Source organism: Camelus bactrianus, chromosome 1 (assembly GCF_048773025.1).
Source record: "Camelus bactrianus isolate YW-2024 breed Bactrian camel chromosome 1, ASM4877302v1, whole genome shotgun sequence".
Taxonomy (NCBI): Eukaryota; Metazoa; Chordata; class Mammalia; order Artiodactyla; family Camelidae; genus Camelus; species Camelus bactrianus.
In genome coordinates, this window is record NC_133539.1 from 91593336 (window position 1) to 91617935 (window position 24600).

At 39.0% G+C, this 24600-nt stretch overlaps 1 protein-coding gene and 1 long non-coding RNA gene across 7 annotated transcripts in view; one reads left to right on the forward strand and one right to left on the reverse strand.

The window, feature by feature from the left end:
- The first annotated feature begins 1116 nt into the window (after positions 1–1116).
- The window catches only part of VEPH1 (ventricular zone expressed PH domain containing 1), a 266024-nt gene continuing 242540 nt past the window's right edge, over positions 1117–24600 (forward strand). For 2 of the 6 annotated variants that reach the window (XM_045514509.2, XM_010952031.3), the window contains exons 1-2: positions 3386–3552; positions 11195–11489. In XM_045514509.2, coding sequence (XP_045370465.1) covers positions 11352–11489 — 138 coding nt within the window. In that variant the 5' untranslated portion in view covers positions 3386–3552; positions 11195–11351. Of the gene's footprint in view, positions 1266–3235; positions 3355–3384; positions 3553–6834; positions 7431–11194; positions 11490–24600 lie in introns of those variants that run through there. The other 4 variants (XM_045514505.2, XM_045514504.2, XR_012508920.1 and 1 more) reach the window with 4 other exon arrangements.
- On the reverse strand, positions 6559–7305 carry LOC141578556 (uncharacterized). The gene is made up of 2 exons (XR_012508929.1): positions 7167–7305; positions 6559–6751 (listed from the first exon to the last, which is right to left on the reverse strand). It is a non-coding gene; the product is annotated as an uncharacterized LOC141578556 (long non-coding RNA).

The following is a 24600-nucleotide window of genomic DNA, read 5'->3' on the forward strand; positions in this document are numbered from 1 at the left end:
AGCAAGGAGACTGTGTAGCTCCCGTGTGGCTGGAGCAGAGAGAGCAAAAAGCAAGAGTGGTAGGAGATGAAGTTGTGGATAAGGAGCAAGAAGGGGGAAGCTGTATCATGTAAGGCTTTGCTGATCATTGAAAAGACTTTGGCTCTGAGTCAGGGTGAGACAGAGAGCCATTCCATTGCAGAGTATAGAACAGAAGGGAGTCAGTTCTGACTTGTATTTTCATAGGATTATCTATATGTCCTGTTAAGACTATATTTTAACAAGACAAGAACAGAAGCCAAGGAGCTATTGCAGTAATCCAAGTGAGGTGTGAAATAATGGTGTTTTGATCACATAGTAGTAATAATAGTATACAGTGAAAGGTGACAAGTTCCTGGATATATTCAGAACATTTTAACTTTACTACGTTGGGTTGTGTGTGCACGAGCAGTAGAAGGAAGTTTGAGAGGGCGATGGGGGCCAAATTGCTCAAGGGGGGAATATTACACAGGGCGTGGATATCAGAAAATGGAACACGGAGGGTCACCTTAGGATCTATCCCCCACGTATCATAAAGAACGTTGAGGACACAGAATGGACAGAACCCAGGATGTGATAGGATCCTTGTATGCGAGTAGGAAATGGAAAGAGAAGTAGATGATGTCCAGCTTTCCGGTTTATGTGCTTAGTGGATGGTGAGGGTCCTTCACCAAGACAAGAAACACAGGAGGAGGAGCTAGTTTGGGAGAATAATGAGTCCTCTCTAATTTGGGAGTAAAAGATACTACTTTTAATACTGTATTTTAAAAATCAAAATAGCCTTTATTATAATGAAACAGACAATAAACCTAGCCACAGGTCTTTATTCTCCTCTTCCTTAAAAAAAAACAAAAACAAAACAGAAGACTCGTGGTTCAAACTATGTGTTATTTTGCTGAGCTCAAAGGGAGTTCCTGGATCTTTGTGTTTCTGTGCCTCTAATAGACTCTTGCAAGCTGGAGGCTGAACCCAGAAACGGTTCAGTGGAACTTTTTTTTTTTTTTTTTTTTTTTTTGCCTTCTCATGGATATTTACTATCCCAAGGTTTGATGCAGTTCACTCGATAGACAAGGTGGCGTTGTGAGCAGACCCATATTCTCTTCACTTGAAACGAACTGGTTGGGCTGGTGGATCTTCACTGGTAACACTTTGTGAAGCCCCAAATCTCTCCTCCGTGTGGTCAGGCCTTCCACTTGCTTGCACGCTTTCTGGCATTCCAGCTTGGGCTTGAAGGACTCTCTGGGCAGGTAAGAGTGATAGAGTGATTCTCTTGTTGCATTCAGAAATGGAAACATGTCAGCAGTTTCAGGTAAGAAAAATTATTTATAGAAAGTGGAATCATCCAGTAATTCTCAGTATTTATATGTAATTTATACATTTAAAGTTGTTTTAGAACTTACATATGTTCTTTAAAGGCAACATCTTAGTTTGACTTTGTGGTTAGACAGAATATTGTTTCTTTCAAGTTCGCCAGTGGGGGGAGGGGTGGGAGTTGGGCAGGAACAGAGAGAGGAAAAAAAAAAAGAGTAATACTTTGTGAAACTAATTACCCAAAGGCATTTATGAATATTTGCATGGATGGATGGACTCCATGATTAGGTTTATTAAGTTCAAACAGTACGTGGCTTAGGAACTACCAAACAAATTTAGGTGGTTAAAGAGGAAATATCTGGGAGAGTGGAGTGAACATATAACTGGTTAAAAAGAATAAATTTAGAATGTCCCAGTTTCAAGTACACGAACAACTACATTCCTTGTAGGCCTTTCCTGTCTCTACCTGTTGTCCACAGAAGCCTGTGGTTGTCATTGAAGGGGCTCATTTGTCATAGGTGTTTCCTGATGAGTCTCCTAGTCCACTTCCTTTGCAAGAAGCTGCCTTGTGGGGACCCAGAGGAGCTAACCCACAAGCCTGGCTCAGCTGATTCTGTTCAGTAAAACTTTTTCAGTGGTAAATGGCAGAAAACCCAACCTAAAATCACTTAAGCTATCAAGGAATTAGTTTACAGTGAAGAGTGAATCTTGAAAGTCAGGGGCAGCTGGTTTAAGGGGTTTAAAATCACTAAGATTTGGTTTCAGGGTGGCAAGATGGCAAGAAAAACCAGACCTTATGTCTTACAGTTGAGCAGGAAAAGACTGTCTCCTCAAAGCGAAACATTCATCTTTATATTGACTCTCATTGGGCTGGAAGGGGTCACACACCTCCCCTAAATTAATGACTATGGTGAGGAGAATGCAGTTTTTCTGATTGGCTGAGATCCAACCTATTTATGTAAATCAACTCTATCCAAGGGACATGGTTTCCAAGGAAAATTTGGGTGTAGTTTTTACCAGAAGTAGGTAGGATAAGTGGACATTGGGCAGTAGACACAGGAGAAAGTCCTCTTCATCTCATGAGAATGCCTTTTAACTGAGCCAGCAGTTTATTTACATAGTAGCATGACTGCCAATGACATGGCAATATTGATATTTCTAGTTGTCACCTTACATCTTATTCTCCCCACTGTGCTACCCCACCACGCTCACATACTCCGTTTGACTGAAAGTTCTAGTTAGAAGAAGCTGAGAAATATTCTGTTGCTTTGTGTGTAGGCAAAACCTCAGATCAATAAGGGTAGAAAGCCCATGTCATACACATAAAGGGAGAGAAGTGCCTCCAGATACAACAATCCACTGGGTACCACCAATTAATTTATGCATTAGAGGTTTGAAGAGCATTCTTCTTAAAAGAGAGAGAGAGAGAGAGAAATGTAAGGAAATATAGGACTACTTGTAAAGGGTCCCCAGTGTATTCGGCCTGAGAAGAGGAATTCCATATTTGGATGGTAAAAGGAAGTGAATTAGCGATTTGGATGGGCACAAGAAGGGAAAATGCTGACTTGGAAAGATTCCCTAGTGCTACTGGATGCTTCAGTCAGCTCTTCAGGGTTTCACTAGCAATACCAATAGCATAGTTAGACTTTTTGCTCATTCAGACTAGTTATTTTTTTTCTCTTGTTGCATTTTTTCTTCTATCATATTTGGTTTAAATACTATCTCATTCTACTACATTCCTCCTTCCATCCCTCTCCAAGCCTTTCACTGATGCCTGTCTGATAAAAGGTCCTACATCTGATATTAACCGAAAACTTCCTTGATTCCTTAAAGTGAGTTATTCATTAACAGAACCTAAATTACTGGTTGTTAGGCAAATCTTCCAATTTTTTCAAACTAGTAATCTGCCCAGAGAGGCTTCTGTAAATCTACTGTAGAAATAAGCGAAGCTTTGTGCCAACTGTCAGCACTAAGCAGAAGTTTGAGAGAGGGAGGAGAAGTTATTCATTTGCTCGATTCAGCATGGTGAGTCCAGGGGAGGGAATCAAGTGTACCTCGGGCTTGACAGGCAGCACAGGGAAGGACGCTGCAGCCGGCAGGACAGAGCGGGGCCAGGGCGACCAACTGCTGTTGAGCATGGTCGAGGCTTCCAGCCGAACTGCTCTAAAGATCAAGCTTTTGCCATCTTTTTCCTATGATGGCCAGAGTTTCCTGTCCTAAGAGGTATGGCTGTCTTCTTTCCTGTCCTTTTGTTCAGCAAAAACAAAAGCTAATTAAAGCAAATGTCAGAAGCTGCAATAAGGCAAAGGGTGGGCTGCAGGAGTCGGGCAGAGAAACTTCCAGGGGCTGGTTGATTATGCAGATAAAGTGCATTTGGGAATTATGTGTCTAGCCATGTATGCGTGCTTTTCAGTTATTATGGTAAAAAAGAAAAGCCACCTCTCTGTGGGTTATTAAAACATGTCTCTAGGCCTCAGGAGCAGAAAACTGTGCTTCTAGATTCGCAGTGTGTGCATTTTTTGTTTCACACCATCAGAGTCTAGGCTTGTTTCTATTTCATACTTTTGTTTACCTCAGGAAGTATTTTGCAACCAGCAAAGAAACTGGCTCTGTCTATGATTTCCAAAGAAAATTCAGTAGCATCATAACAGTCACTGGGTTGGACAGTCACCGTTATTGTTTGTGGTTGCTGTCATTTTTTCCCTTTGATAGTTCAGTTACCTTGCAAATCATAACTGAATCTAGCCACTTTTTTGTTTTTTCAAATACATATTTAAGTTGTCATATAATCAACCACTGGATTCCATGACTTTCATATATGTTTTCAATTTAAAGATTAGAAAAAGTATTCAGGGCATTATTTGAATTTGTCATGCAGTTGTTTAAAATGTGGAATTTAAATGTAAATAAAGATACATTTAACACTGAATTTTCCTTGTAATTCACAAGTTTGGCTGTTTTCTGGAAAAACAAACCCACAGAATTTGAATGTTTTGGTGAGATTTGTATCAATTTTGGAGTAGATATGTATTGCAAGGTCAAAATTGACAAATATGACAGATCACAAATTCTTGGTTTAGAAAGTGTTAAGACTTGAAGATGTTTCCCTCATTCCTGATGAAGAGAAATGTTTCCTATCTTTTTATGTTTTAGTAAGTTGCAATACATATTTAAAATTAAGTTGATTTTTTGAGTTCTTGCCTAAACAGATCACCAAACCTATTTTTGGTATGTGCTTATGATAATAAGCCTGCTACAAACTTAAACTACATGAGTTCTAACAAAAACACCAGGGGCTGAGTCCTTTAGCATCATTTGGAATAACCCAGTCTCGGAGGCTTTCAGTAGAAGTGAAGTGTAGCAACATATCACAGCAGAGGAAGCTGAGAGACAAGAGACGCCCAGGAAACAATAGGCATCTTGTGGGAAGTTCGGCTGAAATGTATGCAGCCCATTCCCATGGGAACGCCTGTAGTTCTTTCACACTGTGTGAAAAAGATGCTCCCTGAAAAGGATCTTTAATCCTTTTTTTCAAGGGAAAATCTGAGAACTTCATTGAAAGTTTCTAGAACCCAAATGAGTCTAGGTTAGTCAGCAGGCATTTTAAACACAGGTGAATAAAATGAGAATTTTGTGATGCACAGTAGTGTTATCCAAAGTATAATGTAAATAAACTTTGTAATTCTAGAATTTTCTGAAGTGAAGAAACCATAGAATATCCGAACCTGGAGTTGGAGGCTAGAGGCTAATTTCTTCAGAATACATTGGCTTCCTGAGTTAGTTACGTTTATTGAAATCCCTCCAAAGTACTTTAGTTTTTTTTCCACAGGTGATACCCCAATAGTTGGGCGATTAAATCCTCTGGTTCATGTATGTGTGTTTTCATTTAGCAGACTCTATAGATGCATAACATAGTCAACCAGCAATGACTTACTAGCTCCCATTCAGTGTGGGTCACCTTGAAAAGTCATAAAGAACTTTTCCCTCTGGTGCCCTGGAGGGAATAATACACTCCCTCCTCACTAATAAACATTAGAGTGAGCACTAAGCTTAAGTAGAAAACTCAGGTATTTGGATTACCTGGCCACAAAAAGTCTGAGATACATTGTATTTCAGTCCATTTCCACTCTGTAAAAAAAAAATTCTGTTACTGTTTAGCCATGGTGGGGGTAGCATCATGGTAAGGCTATCTCTTTAGGCAACAAGATAAGTTTGCCAAGAAATCAATAGGGATACATACAAGATAGTGCAAGAACAACCGAGATTTAAGATTGGGGAAGAGTACAACTAGGATATAAATATGACACAAACTGAAAAGACCTAGGCATCTTTAACTCTGTGAACTCAGTGTTAGTGAGCAGTACAGTCATGTGTTAGCACTTAAAAGGTATGGCAGGGGGATGTGTCAACAGGAGAATGACCTATAAGGATAATGGTGTTATTAAGGGTATGATTCCTGTCACTCCTTGTGTGGTGCTGTATGGCAGGTCTGTGTTAAATGCTTCACAAAATCTCTTTAAACCTCCCAACAACCTGTATCACAATCCTCAGGTGCAAATAAGGAACCTGAGGTGCAGGGAGGTTAATTAATCTGCCCTGGTTTACACTGCAGGTAACAGCATAGCTGAGCCCAGATGTGTCCAGGGTCCCACACTCTTACCAATCCACTCTTCTTACTAGATTCCCATATGGTGTCCAATTCTGGACACTAAACTCCTTTAAAAACAAAAGGAAATTGAATAAAAACTAGTGATAAGAACCATGAATAATGAATAGAGAGAGGATGAAGAGGGAAGACCAAAGAAACATAGTCTATTCCATTAAACAGGGATAGAATACTTCATATTCTACTTCATCAGTATCTATAAGCCGGAAAATTACTAATGAAAGAATACACCTATTCATGGATGACTGGGTTCTGTTTTTATGAAGGAAACTCTTCAAGGGGATAGTTCTCCATATGTGGACAGTGTAAAAACACAATTGATCACCGAGTGTTGAGGAAGATTTATGAGGCCATTCTCCTGGTGCATATGACCTGGTTCAGTGGCAGGTGTGTAGCCACTCCGAGCACACACCTTTGTGGGGTAGCACCCCTGGGGAGACACAGTGTCCACATCTTAGTGATGATCATGCAGATGAATTTAGCTTGTGCATTTTGCCAGCAGATAGGTTTGATGGGATGGGCAGACCTATTATAGGAACAGACAAGTACGAGATAGAGAATAATACAGTTTAAAACATTTTTTTTAATGCATCATCATCTTTTGAAACAGTAAGGAAGGGTTTCAGTACTTTTTCTTCTCTGGAGTGTCACTAGATGAAGCGGGATAAACATTTTCTCTAAGTATTGCTGCGATATTTAAAGTACCAATCTGATATGTCTGGTCCAAGTGGATTTCTACGAAGAGCCTCCCAGCAACTAAAGTGGAAAAGCAGAGGGTATGCATCTTTGTTGAGTGTGTTCCGTTTATTAGCAACTTTCTGAATTCTGAAACTTTCAACGACAGTAACGTAGAGGCAGAGCAAGAGGATGACTTCTGCAGGAGCTGTGTCTCTTCCCGGACAAACGGTCCGTTCCAAAGTCTCGCGAGGGCGAGACAAGTGTTAATTAAGCAGCAAATCTCCTCCCTTCCAGGGGTTGAGAAATGGCTCCCAGCAGCCGCCCCCGTTCACCTTCACCGGCTCGAGTTCCTATCGAAACCTTGTTCTCTGCGTGCCTTCCCCCTACCCCCTCTATTCTTCTCAGGGAAGGTATAGAGTTCCCTGAACACAGGGAGTTTTGTTTTCTCTGTTAAAAACAACTCCACTCTACCAGGGCAGGCTTTCTGTCTCACCTCAGGAAACAGAGCGTTTCGCTCAGAGGTAACTCTCCACGGGGTGAGGTGCAGCGTCACCTGACCGGCTCCGGAGCCGCCGGTGGCATCAGGCTGCATTCCTTGCATTCTTCCAGCCGGTACGGCCATGAACAACTTCAGGTTCACTGCGCTGAGTGGATTCCGCTGGCCGTGTCCCCGGAGTCCGCCGGCGCAGCCCGCGCCCCCCGCCCCGGCCCGCTCAGGCCCGCCGGGCAGGGCCGCGCGCCACGGAGGAGCTCGCAGGTAACGCGCTCGGGGGACGGCGCGCCGGGGCTCCCGAAAGTGTCGCGCGAGGCAGGCTCCTTCCTCCTCTTGTGGTGGCCGTTTCTCCCACAGAAACCCGACCTGACAAGCCACGCCTGCTTAAAAAAATACAGACTTAATGTTGAGAACCTGGGCTTCAAGATTAGGGAAGGAAGTGAGGAGGGCCCACGGTGGGAGTAGGAAGGAATTTTATTAGCCAGTTTTTGTCCCACAGTAAGTACGAGATTGAGAGGCTGACCTACTCGGATGCGAATCTTGTTTCTGTGTGTAACCTCGGCCCGGTATTTAACCTCACCAGTCCTGTTTCCTCTTTGGTAATGATATCTGCCTGCAGGGTTGATGGGAGAACTGAGAGAAAAAAGTATCTAGTGAGGCACTTGGTGCATAGGAGGCGGCAGAGTGTGTGTATTCATGTGTGTGTACGGCGGGTGCATATGCACACATACATATAGGCCACAGGTCTGTGATATTCATAAGTGTAGGGAAAGTTTTGGAAGATGAGGTCGAATTTGATCTGGCTCTGACCTTCTCTGCTGTTGCAGAGAGAGCCGCAGGAGAAGCCAGACACCAGAGCTACTGAAAAATAAATAACGTGCCTTGCAGATCCTTATCCAGGAGAGGGCAGCCTGGATATGGATGCAGGGCACTCTCTAAATGAGGACTGATGGGAAGGGAGGCCGCTCAGTAATTACCACACATGGTCAGATATACAGCTGCACACAGCCTTGAGAGGGCTTTGTCCTGGGAGGCCAACTGCTTTCAATCCTGACTCTGCAACCTACTCTCCAGGTCCACCTGGGCTGGTTGTTTTCCTCTCTGAACATCAGTTTCTCATCGCATGGAATTGTCATGAGAATTAAATGACTCATTATTTGGGAAGCTCTCAGAATATTGCCTGATGCATGGTACACACCCACTAACCATCAGCTTGGGGTGTCATTATTTTATGAAGTGCTCTTTTATGTATTATCTGCTTTGATCTCCAACAAAACAACCTGATGAGATTGATAAGGTGTGCATTAGCTCTGTTTCGCAGATGAAGAAACTGAGGTTTGGGGAAGAAAAGAGCATGAACCAAAGGTCCCACAACTGCTAAGTGGCCGAGCTGGAACTTGAATCCAGGTCCCTAGACAAGCAGGTGACTTAGTATGTACTCAGCACACATGCACTGAATGAAATCTATTCTAAAAGTTCTCGCTAAACACCATTTCTTCCACAAAGCCATTCCTTGTCATCTTCTCCTTGGAGAGATCAGTCTCCCCCTTGTTCTTCCCCAAACTTCTTTTTATAGTACCTAGGAGACTTTTCTCTGGGTCATCCTTGTATTGTAGAATGTTTGGGACAAGTCTCCTCTCTCCCTTTCCCACCTCTGAGTGTGTGAAAGTCTTCTTGTACAGCTGTGTGTTGAACAATAATGTTACATGCAATATACACGCAAGGGTAACAGCTGAAGTTGGAAGTATGAATGTGGGGCTCCACACCAGGTGTCACTGCAAGTGTGGAAAGAAAAGAAGGAACCCAGGAGAAGCCTGTGGGTGCTCCTCTCCCCCAGCACATATTTCTGCTGCTTCTCAGAGCTCTGGTTCTGCTATGTCTGGGGCAGCTGAATCTGCTTCCGGAAGTACCAGATGCTGACCAACAAGCTGACTGGTCAAGGGGAAGTCATTTCCATCCAGTGTCTTACCTTCCTGAATATAATTTCACAGAGACTCTGTCACTGCAAGTGGTTGAAGCTAGGGGGTGGGGGGAGTATGTGCTAAGGGGAGAACTCAGGAAAACACCACCTTAATTTTTCTTATAGATACTGTAATTCACCCTTCCACATTCACCAGGGCACAGAGTACTTTGTAGGACCTTCACTCCCCTCTCTCCCCATCCCCTGAAACCTTCCCCATCACTCTTCTTTTCTCGTCCTGGAAGCCTCTCTTCCTCGTGACTCCCCTGCTTTCTTGTTGGCCTAAATCCCAGGGCATAGATGAACAAGGATGCAGTGTCAGTGTCGGAGGGAAGAATTCAATTTCTTGCTTTATGATCCTACTCATTTCTTCATCCTCAAATGTTAATAATGCTCTGAGGGGCTTTACTCCTGACAGTAACCTCACGTGGAGCCTTACATGTCCTCATCAGTCCATAGTGCTTATGAGCGGGAGCCTAGCACTGGAGTCTCTGGGTCCAAATCCCAGCTCTCCAGTTTACTAGCTATGTGCCTTGAACAAGTTATTTTACGCCTTGGGTTCCTCACCTGTAAAATAAGAATGAAATATCCTCAGACAGTTGTTATGAGGATTGAATGAGTTAATGTTTGCAAAACCTCCAGTGTTTCCATGTAGACAAGCAGGTGGAAGTCTCGGGCAACATTTTTCCAAAGCTCGTAGATAGCGCAAATGTCGCGTGTGGGCACTACTACTCCTGAAATCCCTTCACTGGCCTATGAATTGCACCATTTGAAATACTCCTGATAGCTTCTTTGGTTAAGTATCTGATGAAAAATTTGGCTTGTGTTTAGAGAGCATATCGTATGGGGGAGTATGTATCTTTGAACTTTAAAATTGCCTTCAGCACAGAGAGGTGCTCCCACAGTGAGAGCTCAGGGGGAGGTCCGGGATGCCCAGAGGAGCGGCAGACTCCCTTTTCACACTCCTTCTGGGGAACACGTTCAGAGTGGGCAGAACAGCCTAACAGCTTATGTTACGTAAATCACCCTCGGCTCTCACTCTCTGAACACATGGCTGCGTTGTTAAGTCACCTGTATGTCTGAGGCGACTCCACTCTAATGTAAACTTTGGGGGAACCCACTGGTCTGAGATTAGAAGAACAGCACTGTCACAGCTACCATGGGGCCTCGGAGAAGTTATGAAACCTCCCTGACCATGAAATGATTGCTAAGGTCTCTACCAGTGCAAATGGTCTGTGGTTTTATTAGGCCCAGAAGGGAGTTGATGAGAATAATCAGTTGTTTAATTGGTGCCATGGCCTTACTCTCTGTGGGCTGTTAATTGAGTAAGAAGTACGATGGGACTTTAATTTCACCTGTGGGAGTAGAGGGCGGCTTGCCCAATCCCAAAGCCCTTCCTCTTTAGCCTTCTTTGCAATAAATCTCACCTTCAAGCTCCATGTTCAAGTTTAAGTTGAGATTTATCTAGCCTCAGACTCCTAGGCAGAGTTCTTTATTGCATTGTCGCTCGTTTAGAGAGTACATCAGAATAGGGCAAGTATTGAGGTTATCTTCTAGACTGAGGGGCCAGGAAGCTTCTGTTGTCAGTGTAGCAAAGAAGCCCAGCCAAGAAGGTAAGCGCTGGTTTCCGCATCCAGGAAACCGGCAGTGGGTGAAAAAGGCGTTTCTTGTGTTCTCTCTTCCTTTCATTGCCCTTCTCTGTTTGGTTTCCATGGGAATCTGTTTGGGGGAAATCTGGCAAGTATTGGGCATATTTGTTGCTGGTCCACTTGTTTCCTTGTGGCAGATAGAGAAGGAGAGGATATAGAAACGACATAAAAAGGAGAAAAGTGGGGAATTTAAGCTGATTTTTAAGGCTCAAATTAAATTCTGGAGAAATCTAATCATTTTTGACAGGACATCTTGAGACAAAAATGAGGAAAGAATTCTTTTGAAGATCATCAAGCCAGAATCTGTTGCTCCATGCACGTTTTCAAATGTCTTTTTTCCCCTCTCTCTCTGCTGGGCACTACGTTCACATTCTGCCATTCTGTTAATGGCTGTTTTGTGTCATTTGTTTCTCTTGCAGAGAGTGTCAAAGAAAACCTCAAAGTCTGGAGAAAAATGACTTTTCAAGGAATACAAAGTCGATGTCCTGCTATGTGTTTTTGTCTCACTAACTTCTGGTAACTGAGACGCATGGCCTTGGGCCTGCAGACAGTCCATTGATTAGCAGACTCCTCATCATGCATCAGCTATTCAGACTGGTCTTGGGACAAAAAGATCTTTCACGAGCCGGCGACCTCTTCTCCTTAGATGACTCTGAGATTGAAGACAGCCTGACAGAAGCTTTGGAGCAAATTAAAATAATAAGCTCATCATCAGTAAGTAAACTAGTTTTTTAGACTAGACCCCGAAATGACCTATTCTGGAGCCAAATGATGGTACATATCCTGGGGAAAAGCGTCCTTGCAGGGGCAAGAGGAAAGACCACTAACACTGATCTCTCTTAACTCTGTTCTGTGGTTGAGTTGGCATCTAAGAAATAACACCACGGATGTTAGTGACTTGGGGGGCAGCCCTTTTGCCCATTCACAGAGACTAGAACTCTGAAAATTGCAGACCAAAGTGAAATCCTCCCAAAGGCTGTCTAAAGTTTGTTTCTACATCCTGGAGATGACATGGAGAGGAGAGGGAGCAAATCTGGGGGAAAGCAGACCCACCAAGCTGCACAACAGCATCTGTAAACAAAGCAGGGTGTGCAGTGGAGGCTGAATAATGAAAGAAGGCAAGATGACACCTCCCGCCAGGCAGGTAATACAAGACAAGGACAACCATCACTCTGCTGCTAGAACTGACAGTTGCCCAGGGCTTAATAATGCTGATTCTGTTTGCTTCTATATAGTCTCCTTTTTAAAAATTTCTTTCCTTTTCTCCTTTTCCTACACCCCACCCCCATTCAGTTCAACTCACCTGTTATTAGCCCCTGGTATGATCAGACAAATTTAAAATGTCCATCAACCCTCCTGTTCCTTTGCTTCTCCTCAATATCAAGATTATATATCCTGAAAGCACTTCCCAAAAAGAGTGGGTGTGGAGTGTCCTGTGTGGTTTGATGTTGACTTCGGTCTTGCTTGAGCCTTCCTGAGATTGGTCCCATTTCAGAGGCCAAGGCCACCAAGCATCCTCTCACATCCTCCCAGGTCAATAGTGTTTGCCAGCACTTGGCACAAACACTCACCTGGCAGAGGAAAGAGACAGGGCTCAAGCCATTTTCTGAACAGCAAATATGTGCATATTTCAGAGATAACAGCTTTCTTCCATGTCATAATCAAGAGATGTTTAAAAGCATAATAGCAACCCGTGCAGCTTCCTCCTCAAACCTGTCAGCATGTTCTCTTGTTGGCTGCCATTCACATGCCAAGTCCCCCTAGTGACCAGTGAAGTCACTGCCCAAACACTCTTCTTTTCTCAGGTAATGTCTTACGTGTCCAGAACGTTAATCAACTTAGTCTGACTTAAAAAAAAAAAAAAAAAAGTATTCCTGGTACATTTCCATTTTCTGGGTAGGATTTGTGTGCTATTTCCAGCAGCCCCTTCCTTCACACTCCTCTTGAAATAAATTGACTGAATATGCTACTGATTTCATATAATCTAATACAAAATATATCTACATCTATATCTGTATCTGTATCTATAGTTCCCTAAAGTCTGTTTCCACTAGAGGTCACTAGTGTCAGTGATTTCTTTTGTTTCCTTCATCAATTGCTTTGTCTCAGAGTGCCAGATTCAGAATTTTAGGACTGATGAGTTCTATTATGTGTCTCTACTTTTAACCATTAAGCCAGGTATGTCCTTTGTCATCAGGAGCATTGTCCATTCTTTAAGCCTTCTGATCAGCATCCCACCAGACCAGCAGGTCTGGAGAGCCAGTGGTTCTCCCATGTTGTTCATTTGCTAACTTCTATTACATCCCACTTCTTCCATTCTCTATCTGTAGCTGAGGCATAGAGGAAATGGGCAGCAGAATAAAAGGAATCGTTTTTTAGAGAAATCATGCAGCTCAATCCAGGTTTTAAACACAGGGATCATGTAGATTAATCTAGTTTTTAAATTTGCTAATCAGTCCCCCAAACATGTGTGGCATTCCTTCTCCCCTTCCCTTCCTTTAAAAGCCAGTTCAAGTTTCTTTATTCCTGAAACTATTTCTCGTGGTTCTAGTTCTTAGTGATTACTTCTTTTTAAAAAATTTAATTGCCCTTTTGCATTAGGTGCTGTCCTTGGAGAAAGTTACCTGTTCATATGTCCTCAGGTGCAGTCTCTTCATGAGGGAATTCCAGACCTTTGTTTTCCACCTTCACGTCTCTCTCTAAGCTTCAGCCTCATACTAATTAATATTCATCACCTCAAACTCAATATATCTAAATTAGAAATTATCATCTTTCTTCCAGCTACACTATCATTTTCCTAGATCTCTTAAGTTTGAAACCTGGGGTCATTCTTGACCTCTTTCTCTCACTCACTCCTTTCTCCTATAAGCTCTGTAGGCACTGCCTGAGAAATGCCTCTTCACTTTGCTCCTTCTGGTCCCTTCCTGCTGCTATCACCTTGACTTAGGCTCTCCAACCAATTGGTCTCCCTGCCTTTGCCTTGCCTTTCTCTAGTTCAGTCTACTAACAATTACCAGCTTAAACTTCTTAAGCCAGATTTTATTACATGTCTCCCCATTGTTATCAAAACCTTTTCCTGATGCCTCAGTTCACATGACATTCAGTGACCAATACCAGTGCTTAGTCCACTGAACCACTGTACTTACCCTTTGGCTCACTTTCCTGTTAGCTGCATCCATCCTTCGCTTATAACCAGGACCAGGTAAATATTCCTTCTCAAGCCTTTCCTAGTGACCCTGGATCTCAGCAATCAGTTTCACTTCTCAGTTCCTCCTTAGAAACATAGAACTGGAAGGGACCTTCTAAGTCATCTTTTCCAACTTCCTTTCAGCACAGAAATCCCTTCTTTAAGATTTCTGACAAGTAGGTGGCCTCTCCTGTACTTGCAATGATGAGGACATAGTAGGTTTCTGATATTTTTTTCCCTGCTCCTCAGTTTTCCTTGGATAAGTTCCCCCTTTCCATTGCTTGAAGCTTTCCTTGATCGGTCCTTGAGTCAAGGTTCCCTACCTTGCCCCTGCCAGTGAGAGGGGAAGGCGGGAGTGGGGACACTTGACCCAAGCTATACCAATCAGAATTTCTTTCCTATTAATTCTAGGAAAGAAATCAGCCAAGGGTGATTTACCATTGATGATGGCGTCCCAAAGAGGCAGTGCTTTGGTTTCTGCCCATCTATCACAACAGCTGCCTGGGTCATTGTCTTTCTAAGGCCAGGTACTTCAGTTTTTCCTTCAAATTTGTGAGCTGCCTCATATCTTTTAATTATTTTATTTGTTTGTTTATTTATTTTGCTACAGTTATCCAGACTTTTTCTGTTACTTATGACCAAAGACTCCCAACCGACAAAGTGATAGCTGTTTCACTGTTGGAAGTTCAGATTGTTAGTGTGTTCCTCCTTTCGGCCAAATGAAATCTCACTCTTTGTATTTTCCATCTATTATTCTTTGTTCTGTTCTCTGCCCCCAACAATCAAACCTCTATTCCTACAAGAACTTTAAACATATGCAGATAGATAGGTATCAGTTCTCAACTCTGGCTTCTTTCTTTCTAGCTGAATATCCTTAGTGTCTTTATGTCTTTCCATGACAAAGAAGGGGCCTATAGCCAGGAAAGGTTACACCAACTCATGTTTCCAAGTCTCAGGTCTGGAAACTCAATTTTGTCAGTACATGAGAAATATTATTTAAATCATGCTATCAGAAGTATAAAATAGAATGCTGACTGATTGATTTACAATGAAAATTATAACATGTCTGTCAGAATTCTTGTGTGTTCCATGCTGTTTTCCCAATGTCTCTTTACTCAGTCTTTCTCTAGACAAGGAATATTATTGATTAAGCTCCTTCCACCTCTATTATAGTCACATTTTAGCCCTACCTCCCTGAGATTGTATTTAACTGACCTGTCAAGTCACTCATGTAGAGACAGTGTCTGGAGTTTTAGCTCCATAGCTGGCTAATCCCAATCATACAAGTGGATTTTTTTGCTTGTTTAATCCTTAAAGGGCAATCTTGTTTCCATATTCTTAGAGGATGCCTCATTGTAGCCACCAAGTATTGCCTACATTCTCAGCATTCTGGTTACCCTCCCCGGAATCTTTTAAATTTATGATTGTAATTTATCATTGCCTAGTACTTGAACTAATTGCTTGGAACAATTGCTGATACTAGTCAGATACTCTGTTTCTAAAATTTCTTTTCAATAGTGACATCACACATTTGGCCACATTTATCCTGTCATGTGCCAAGATCCTCAAGTTAAATCAAGAATTGTAATCAGATAACTTGAAAAAAAATTAAAGTGTATCATGTCACATTTTAAGCCACTGAAATAATATTCTTATCTTCAGGCTCTCATTCCAGGATATCCATACCTTTTAAAAACCATGATTCTGTCCAATATATTAGTTACTCCCAGCTTGGTAGAATCTGAAAATTCAGTAAGCAAGCCTCTAACCCTTCCCTCAAAGTCACTCACAAAACAACTGCTCTGTAGTCCATGCCCTCTTTTTCTATCAGTTACTCCAAAACAGAGCTGGAAAATATTTCATCCTTATGATGAAATTCAAATTTTGGAATTCATCAGCCTTGAGACTGGATGGGATCATCGAGGGAGTTTAGGCTTGGTTTGAAAAGGTGACTTCTTACTCAAAAGTCTAAGTTCTCAAATATGCTTTAAGTTTTGTCTTTTCCTTTCTAGTCCTTCCTGGACTACCCTTACCTAATACTCATTTCTTCTACTACCTCGGCTTTCCTCCCAGACTCCTCAGGTGGGATTGTCTCCCTATCCACTTAGCTTCTTCTCACACTCCCAACTCCACCTTTCCCATGGTGCTCACCCATGCTCAATCCAATGTTAGGTACACAAAAATCACCCAAGTTAAGAAATTAAATGAAATTTGTATCACCTGCATGTGTCTCTCTAACCCAGTGCTCCTCCCTTGCCTTGCTGTGCTAATCAATATCCTGTTAGGGTATTTATGCAAATATGTTTTTATTTCTTTGCTACATGTGCATGGCTCAAAAATGATTCATAGCACTGTAGTTCATGTTTTTAAACTTTATATAAATAGCATCATAAGGCTCAATGTTATGTTTTCAAAGTTTATCTGTATTAGTACATGTGGTTCCAATTTACTTGTTTTCAGTGGGATAGAATATCCCTTCACATGACTATGCCACAGTTTATTTGACCAATCTTCTTTTGATGGACTTTCTCTGTTTTAATAGTGCTACAGTGAACATTCTTATAATTATCACTTTTGGCAAATGTGCTTAATTTCTCGTGTACACAGTCAAGCTGATATGGGGGCTTTGTATACTTTAAATTTTCTGATAAACCACTAATTGCTCTCCAGTGTGGTTTTACCAACTTATATTCCCATCAGCCATGTCTGAGAGTCCCAGTGGCTTTATTTCCTGCTCAGTACTTGCTTTTATCAAATTTTTAAAGTTTCTGTCAATTTAGGTGAAGCAGTGTCTGATGGTTATTAAAACTTTCACTCCTCTATTGAGGAGGCCAGCTGTTTTTTCATACGTTAATTTGCTATTTGCCATTTGGGTTTCCTTTTTAGAAAAGCACCTCTTTATGACTTGGGGTTTTTTTCCTTTCTATTTTTCTATTGAGGTTTTAAAATCTGTTCTTATTAATTTGAAGTAGTTTTTTGTATATTCTTCTACAAAACCTTTATCTTTTGTGGACGTTGTATGTCTGTTATTCCAAATATAGCTTGCTTTTTACTGTAATGTCTTGATACATGATAGGACAGGTATCCCCAAACTCTTTCTTTAAAATTGCTTTGATTTGTTTTTGTTCTTTAACAGTTTTTATTAATTTTCATGAATAATTTTTCAAGTTTCATGAATAATTCTGTCAGTATCCTGATTGGAATTTCATTATACGTACAGATTAATTTGAAGAAAATTAACATATTTATGGTACTATCTTCTTGTCTGTAGATATTGTATATCTTTCCATTTATTTAGATCTTCTTAAATATCTTTTAATAAAGTTTTATAAACTTATTTGTTAGGGATCTTGAGACTTGTACATCTTTTTTTTACATTTACTAAGTTTTTTTAATTTTTAATCTGAGATGATAAATGGTATCCTCTTTAAAGATTATATTTTCCAACTATTTTTGAGGTGATTATAACATAAATTATATTTGTATAGTAATGTTATATCCAGTAAACTGCTTCAACTCTCTTATTAATCCTAATAACTTGCCTAACAAATATTTATTAGGCACTTAACTATGTGCTAGACACCGTACTGGATGCTGGGGAGAAAGGAGTAAGCAAAATAGACCAAAATCAAAAACCAAGAAACCCTGCCATCATCTCTTTAACTAGATGAGACAGAAAATAAACAAAATAAATAAGGAAAATACATAGTATATCAGAAGAGGATAAATGCTGTGTAGAAAAATAAAATAAGAGAATGGGGACATGACATTGGAGGTTTGAAATTTTAAGTAGGGCAGACAAGGGAGGCCATGCTAGGAAGCAGACATTTAAGCTAAACTTGAATGAGATGAGAAAACAATGCTGTGGACGCTTGCAGGAAATCATTTAAGGTAGAGGAACCATTAAGTACAAAGGTCGTTAAGTTGGGGGCAGCCTAGAGTCTTTGGGGAACAACAAGAAGGCCAGTGTGGTTGTAGCAGAGGGAGCAAGGTAGAAGAATCATAGGAGGTCGTTAGAAGGGAAGTGGAGGCTGGATCACATAGGGCCTTGGAAAGCCATTGGAGAGTTCTGACCAGAGAAGTAACATGACCTGACTTTCTTCTTTCCGTTTTGAGAAGAGTCTGCAAAAAAGGCAAGGGTGTAATCAGGGGGGCCAATTAACATGCTCTGCAATAATCCAGATATAGGAAATAACAGAGACTCTTGGAGTAATAGAGGTGATAAGAAGTGTTCAGATTCTGGATATATTCTGAAGCTGGAACCAACAAGATTTGCTGATATGGGGATGGCATTTTAAAAAAGAGAGAGGGAGGATGTGAAGATTTTTGGCCTGAAAAACTAGAATGATACATTTGTTGTTAAGTAAGATGGAGAAGACTGGAAGAAACAGATTTGGGGGAGGGGTAGAAAGGAATCAAGAGTTCTTCGGATATGGAAAGTTTGAGCTGTCAGACATCTGACTGGAGATATTGTGTTGGATGTATGAGTCTGGAGTTGAGAAGTCTGAGCTGGACATTATAATTTTGGAATTCATCAGCCTTGAGACTGGGTGGGATCATCGAGGGAGTGAGTATAGACAAAAAATAAAAATGTCCAAAGACTAAGCCCAGTGCTCAGAGATCAAGGAGATGATGAAGAAACAGTAAAGTAGACTGAGAGAAAGGTCCAGTGAAGGAGGGAGAAAGTCAGAAGAGCATGATGTCCTGAAAGCCAAGTGGAGAAACTGTCAAGGACAGAGCAATGTTGAATGCTGCTGATAGGTGAGGTGAGATGAGGACTGAGAATTGACCATTAATTCAGCACATGAGCTCATTGTGACTTGACAAAAGCACTATCATTGGATAGAGAGGAGTGAACACTGGATTGGAGTTAAGGACAGATTGGGAGGAGATTTGAAGAAAATGAGCAGTGAAGACTCTAGGCATTTCCTACCGAGAGGAGTAAGGAAATGGAATGGTAATTAGAAACAAACAGGGAGTCTAAGAAAGGATTTTTTTTTTTTTTTTAGAGAAAAGAGAAGCACATTCTTTGGAATTTTTTATGTATACATTCATTCATTATCTTAAAATAATGATGGCTTTGTTTCTTCCTTTTCAATTCTTATGTCTTTGATTTCTCATGGTCCTGACTAGCTCTTTAGAACATGTTGACTAGAAAGGGGATAGCAGATATCCTTTTTTCATTCTTTAAAGAGAGTTTTCTGACTTTTCAATGTAAGTATAATGTTTGCTCCAGGCTCTTGGTTAATACCTTTTGTCAGATTAAGGAGGTTTCCTTTGATTCCTATTTTTCTAAGAATGGTTAAGTTTATCAACTACTTTTTCTGCTCTTTTGAAATAATCCTGTTTTCCCTTTTAATCTGTTAATGTGGTGAATTGCAGTAAGAATTTTAAAAATATAAAACCATTATTGCTTTCATGGGATAAAGTAAAAATTTACATTTATTTTAATACATTTCCTGATTTGGTTTGCTATTTTTAAAGGAGTTTCAGAACTGTAAGATTGGCCTGTAATTATCCTTTCTTCTACTAATTTTAACCTGGTTTTGATATCAAGATATTTAATAAATGCTAATCTTATAAAGTGAGTTGAAAAATATTTCCACATTTCTATTTACAGTTTTATAAGATTGTGATGATCATTCCTTGATTTCATAGAAAGCTATAAAACCCTTTGGGCACCATGAGTTTGTTTGTTTTGGTAGATTTTTAAGGTACTGATTCAATTTCTTTGAAGAAAATTGAGGGATTTTTGCTTCAGTCACCTTTGATAAAGTAGAATTTCTAGGAAATTGTGCATCTTATGTGAGTTTTCAAATTTACTGGCATAAAATTGTTCACATTATTCTTATTTTTTGTGTTCTGCTGCATCTGTATTTAAATAGTCTTTTTCACTGATACTTTCTTTTATCAGTATTTTCAGTTTTGTCTTTTTTAAAGCTTTTAGTTTATTAATCATCTATAAAGGGTTTTTTTTCCTCTTATTAATTTCTTTTCTTTTTCTTTCTTTTTTTTTTTTTTACTGTTTACGGTTTTCCTCTTTGTTCTTTCTCTGGTTGTATTCTGCTGGTTTTTTTTTTTCCTAATTCCCTCAGCTGTATTGATTTATTTTTTAACTTTCTTGTTTTTTAATGTAAGCATTTAAGACCATAAATTTCTTGCTAAGTACCACTTAATTTCATCCTACAAGTTTCTGAGATATAGTATTTTCATTATGAATTCTGAATACTTTTCTATTTTTTGTGATTTTCTCTTGGACTCATAAGTAAGTTAGAAGTTTGTGCTTTAATTTCCCAATGAATTTCTGTAATCTTCTTGCTGTTGAGTTAAAATTTAACTGCATTGTAGTCAGAGAATGTGAACTGCATAATACCAATTGTTTGGAAATTGTTGAGACTTACTTTGTAGTGTAGCTTTTGGCTAATTTGTGTACATAATAACAGCTAATGGCTTTGTAGCACTTTCTTTGTTCCAGGAACTGTTCTAAGAGCTTGTTACAAGTTAATAGGTTTATTCCTTTCAATAAACTTTTGAGATAAATACACTAATATTATCCCCATTTTATAGATGAGGAAACTGAGACACAGGGTTTAGTAATTTAACTTGTTCAAGATTATGTAGCTAGTAAATAGTAGAGCCTAAAATCAAGTCCAGAGAGTTTGGCTTCAGAAACTGTTCTCAGCACCACACTATACAGCCTCTTTGGATGTTTCATATGTGTCCCAGAGGAATGTGTATTTTCTAATCATTGAGTATATGATATTAAGCCTGTTGATTAAAGAACCCTTGTTAGTTATAGTGTTCAAATTTTCTATATCCTCAGTAAAATCATGTTTGCTTGGACTGCCAATTGCTAAGAGAGGTGTTTTAAACTTTTACAGTGTAATTTTAGATTTACCAATTTCTCCTTGTACTTTTATCAAGATTGCTTTGTAAATTTGAGGGCTTTTTTTTTTTTAATTATGTGTACAAGTTTAGAATGGTTACTTCTTCCTTTCAGAACTTTTCCTTTTATTGTTACGTACTGACCATCTTTATTCTGTTTTGCCTGTTTTCTTTGAAGTAGTGGTTGCCTATTTTCTCTTTTTCTAACTTTTTACTTTTTACCTTTCTATGCCCTTATGACTTAAATATAATTTGTTAATACTATATGAGTAGATTTTAAAAATAACCCAAATTGAAAATCTCTTTCTATTGATAAATTTAGTCTGTTTGTATTTATTGTGATAAATGATATATTTGGATGTATTTCTCCATTTTATTTTGTGTTGCATTTCCTGATTTTTCTAAATTCTAATTTATTTTTTCTACCATCTTAAACTGATTTTTATCATTTTATTTGCCACCTCTTTTGGCTCTAGTGGCTTGATAGTTATACATTCTATTTTTATTCTTTTAGTAATTGACTTTAAAATTTTAGCAAAGATATTTACCATATTTCATCAACACTATGACATTTTTCACATATCTATGTCTCTGAAACAAGTATATATTTCATAGTTGATTGCAATCTGACAATTGCTGTTAGCCAGGCATTAGGCATGATATAGTTGTCATTGCCTACATGTGCATGATCTTGCCATAGCTTTTCATATTGTTACCATTCCAACTGAATTAGGTACATTATAATTACCAATGTTGAGTTAAATATCCGTTTAAAATGTTTCAAAACTTCTAGATATAATGTGGCACTGAAACAAAAACTTATTAGCAATGCAGAGATGCATGGAAAGAGAGCACCAGGGTATAAATTTTACATTAGTGAGCTAAATACTCATCACTGGGAGAAAGATAGAAATTCCATCTTTTCTTGCAAAACAGTAACTGAGAGCTTTATTTGATGTAAAAACAAGCAAGTAAACAAACAAAAAAACCCCCACTTTTTTGTTACTGAGATATTTGTAAAAGATTGTCTATTATAATAAGTAATGAAATTGAAAGTGGGAGACAGGGGCAATTCCCTTAGAATAGAAGAAAGAAATTTCAAAAAAAATGAATTCATGCCATACATAAGATTTTCTTTAAGGCATGATATAACTCACAGTTAAATGGCAAGTTTTTCTCTTTCTTCATAGTGGTAGGTCTTATAATTGACACCTTCTTATATTTGATGAATTATAATGAGTTTGTCTAAAGTTATGCAGTAGCTGTATTCTTCTTCTATTACCACAAGGAACTTGAAACACTTTAATGCCCATCTTAAATGTTCTTAAGCCATACTTTTATTCTACCTTGTTTAATGCCCTCAAAATTGTTCTTTAAAATTACTTATTTTATTTTTAATTCAACCATTGCTTACTTTGAGTACCTAATGTTTCCCTGTTTCTTTTCTCGCCATTCTTTTTTTTTTTTTTTTTTCATTTTCTCTCTCTCTCTCTTTTTTTCCCTTCTGAATCCAAATTCCTACTTTCTGACGTTTATGTTTTAAAGTCCCTTCAATGAAGGTCAGTTAGTAATAAACACTCAATGTTTGTTTTTCTGAAAAAGTCTTTATTTTACCCTTAATTTTGAATGATAATTACCTGGATATAGATTTCTAGATTGGCGGTCTTTTGATTCCTCAGTAATCTCTAATGTTGCTGTTATGCAATCTGCTGTCAGTTTGTCATTCCTTTGTATATAATCTACTTTTTCTGGTTTAATTTTTTTTCTGTGTCTTTGATATTATAGGTTTTCATTATTATGTGTTTAGCTGTTGTTTTAATTTGTATGTTTCTACTTAATACTCAATTGTGTTTTGTGATTTTGAGTTTTATGCCTCTTATCAAATTTGGAAAGTTCTTAAATATATCAAATATTGCCTTTTCCATCTCATCTCTCCTTCTGGAAATCCCATTTATTCACTTATTTATGCATTCCACCAATATGCTTTGAGTACCTGCTATCTTCCAGCAGTATTTTAGACATTGGGAATATAATAGTAAAAAAAGCAAACAAAAAGCATTGCCCTCATATCCTTCATATTCTACCCTATTTTATCCTCCATGTTTTTCTTTTTTAAACTGAAGGATAATTCACATATAATGTTATTATTAGTTTCAGATGTGCAACATAATGATTCAATATTTGTATATATTGCCAAATAATCACCACAATAGGTCTAGGTAACATCTTTCACCATACAAAGTTATAAATTTTCCCCCTATGATGATAGTTAATAATACTATATTGCATATTTGAAATTTGCTAAGAGAGTAGACCTTAAAGGTTCTCATCACACACACACACATACACAAAATGTTTTGTAACTCTATGTCTCTTGATCTTTTGTATTTTCTATCTCTATGTGGTACATTTTTTTTTTTCTTTCCTCAGCTCTATATTCCAATCCATTGAGTCTTTTTGTTTCTATCCACATTTTGTTTGGTTTCCATTCCAAGTTTCATCTGATTCTTCTTGACATCTTTCTGGTCCTTTTGAAAGTGACTTGGTCTTTGTTCATAAAAATAATTTTCCTTTATACATTGAATCATTTTGAACATGTAATTGGATAATTTGAGGTCAATAATTCTATTACCTGAAATTTTTGAATCTCTAGTCTGCTATAAATTTCATCTGCTGGCATACTCATATGTGCTTATTTCCTCGAATGTTTTACAATTTTGGCTTTTTTAGTTCCATTTGAATAAAGATTTCACTTGTGTGACTAATGAGTGGCTTGAGGGTTGAATGTTTCACCCCTCAAAGTAATTTTATGTTTGCTTCTGCTGGGAACCCCAGTGATTTTATCAGCTCAAGGACAACTTTTGTTTTTGTTGGTACTGTTGTTGTTAATGTCTTGACTTTGAAGATTCTTGGAATGATAAAGTAAGTGAGGTATGCATATATGTGTGGTTTTAAAAGTGGAAAGAGGGATACAAATATAAAGGATTGTTAGTATAAATGCCAATGTAGAATGTAACTATAAGAGGGGAGTAACTATGTGGTCTTTTTTGTGCTATATATTATTAAGTGGTTGTGGAATAGATGTACAAAAATTATAACTACAGAAAGAAATATTTGCAACTCTCTACAAGTTATAAAACCAGGGCTGGCTTTTACAGTTCTACTATCCTTAAGAAGGAAAAAAAAAGTAATAGCTAACCTTTATCTGCACTTTTACTATGTACCAGACACTGTTGTAAATCCTTTCCCTATATGTTAATTCATTAAACCTCACAGCAGTTGTAGGAGGAAAGTATTAATAATACTCCAGTTTTAAGGATTAGGCAGTGGAGGTACAGAGAAAGAAATGATTGTCCAAGATTGCAGAACTGATAATATCAGAACATAGCTTTGAGCTCTGGCAGTCTGACCCAAGAGTCCATGATCACTCATAACCACTATGCTATGCTTCTCTAAGGGAAGGGAAAGAGAAATGATCCATCTTCTGCCATAAAATGTCTTCCATCTTCTCTCTGAAACTTCTACTTCCATGCCAAATCCACTCTTCCCACCACTAACCACTTTATTTCAGATGTTCCACATTCCCTTTTGCCAGTGAACCATTCCCTATGAAGACTGTTTACAGCATAGAGAAGGGTGACTGAAAGGTTAATGGATGTTGATGTGAGGTGTAGTGTCTTTGGCTGAGTGAGACTGATCCATCCTGATAACTGGACCCAGAGCAGCACAATGCGTGGCTTTTTCATTGTCCTC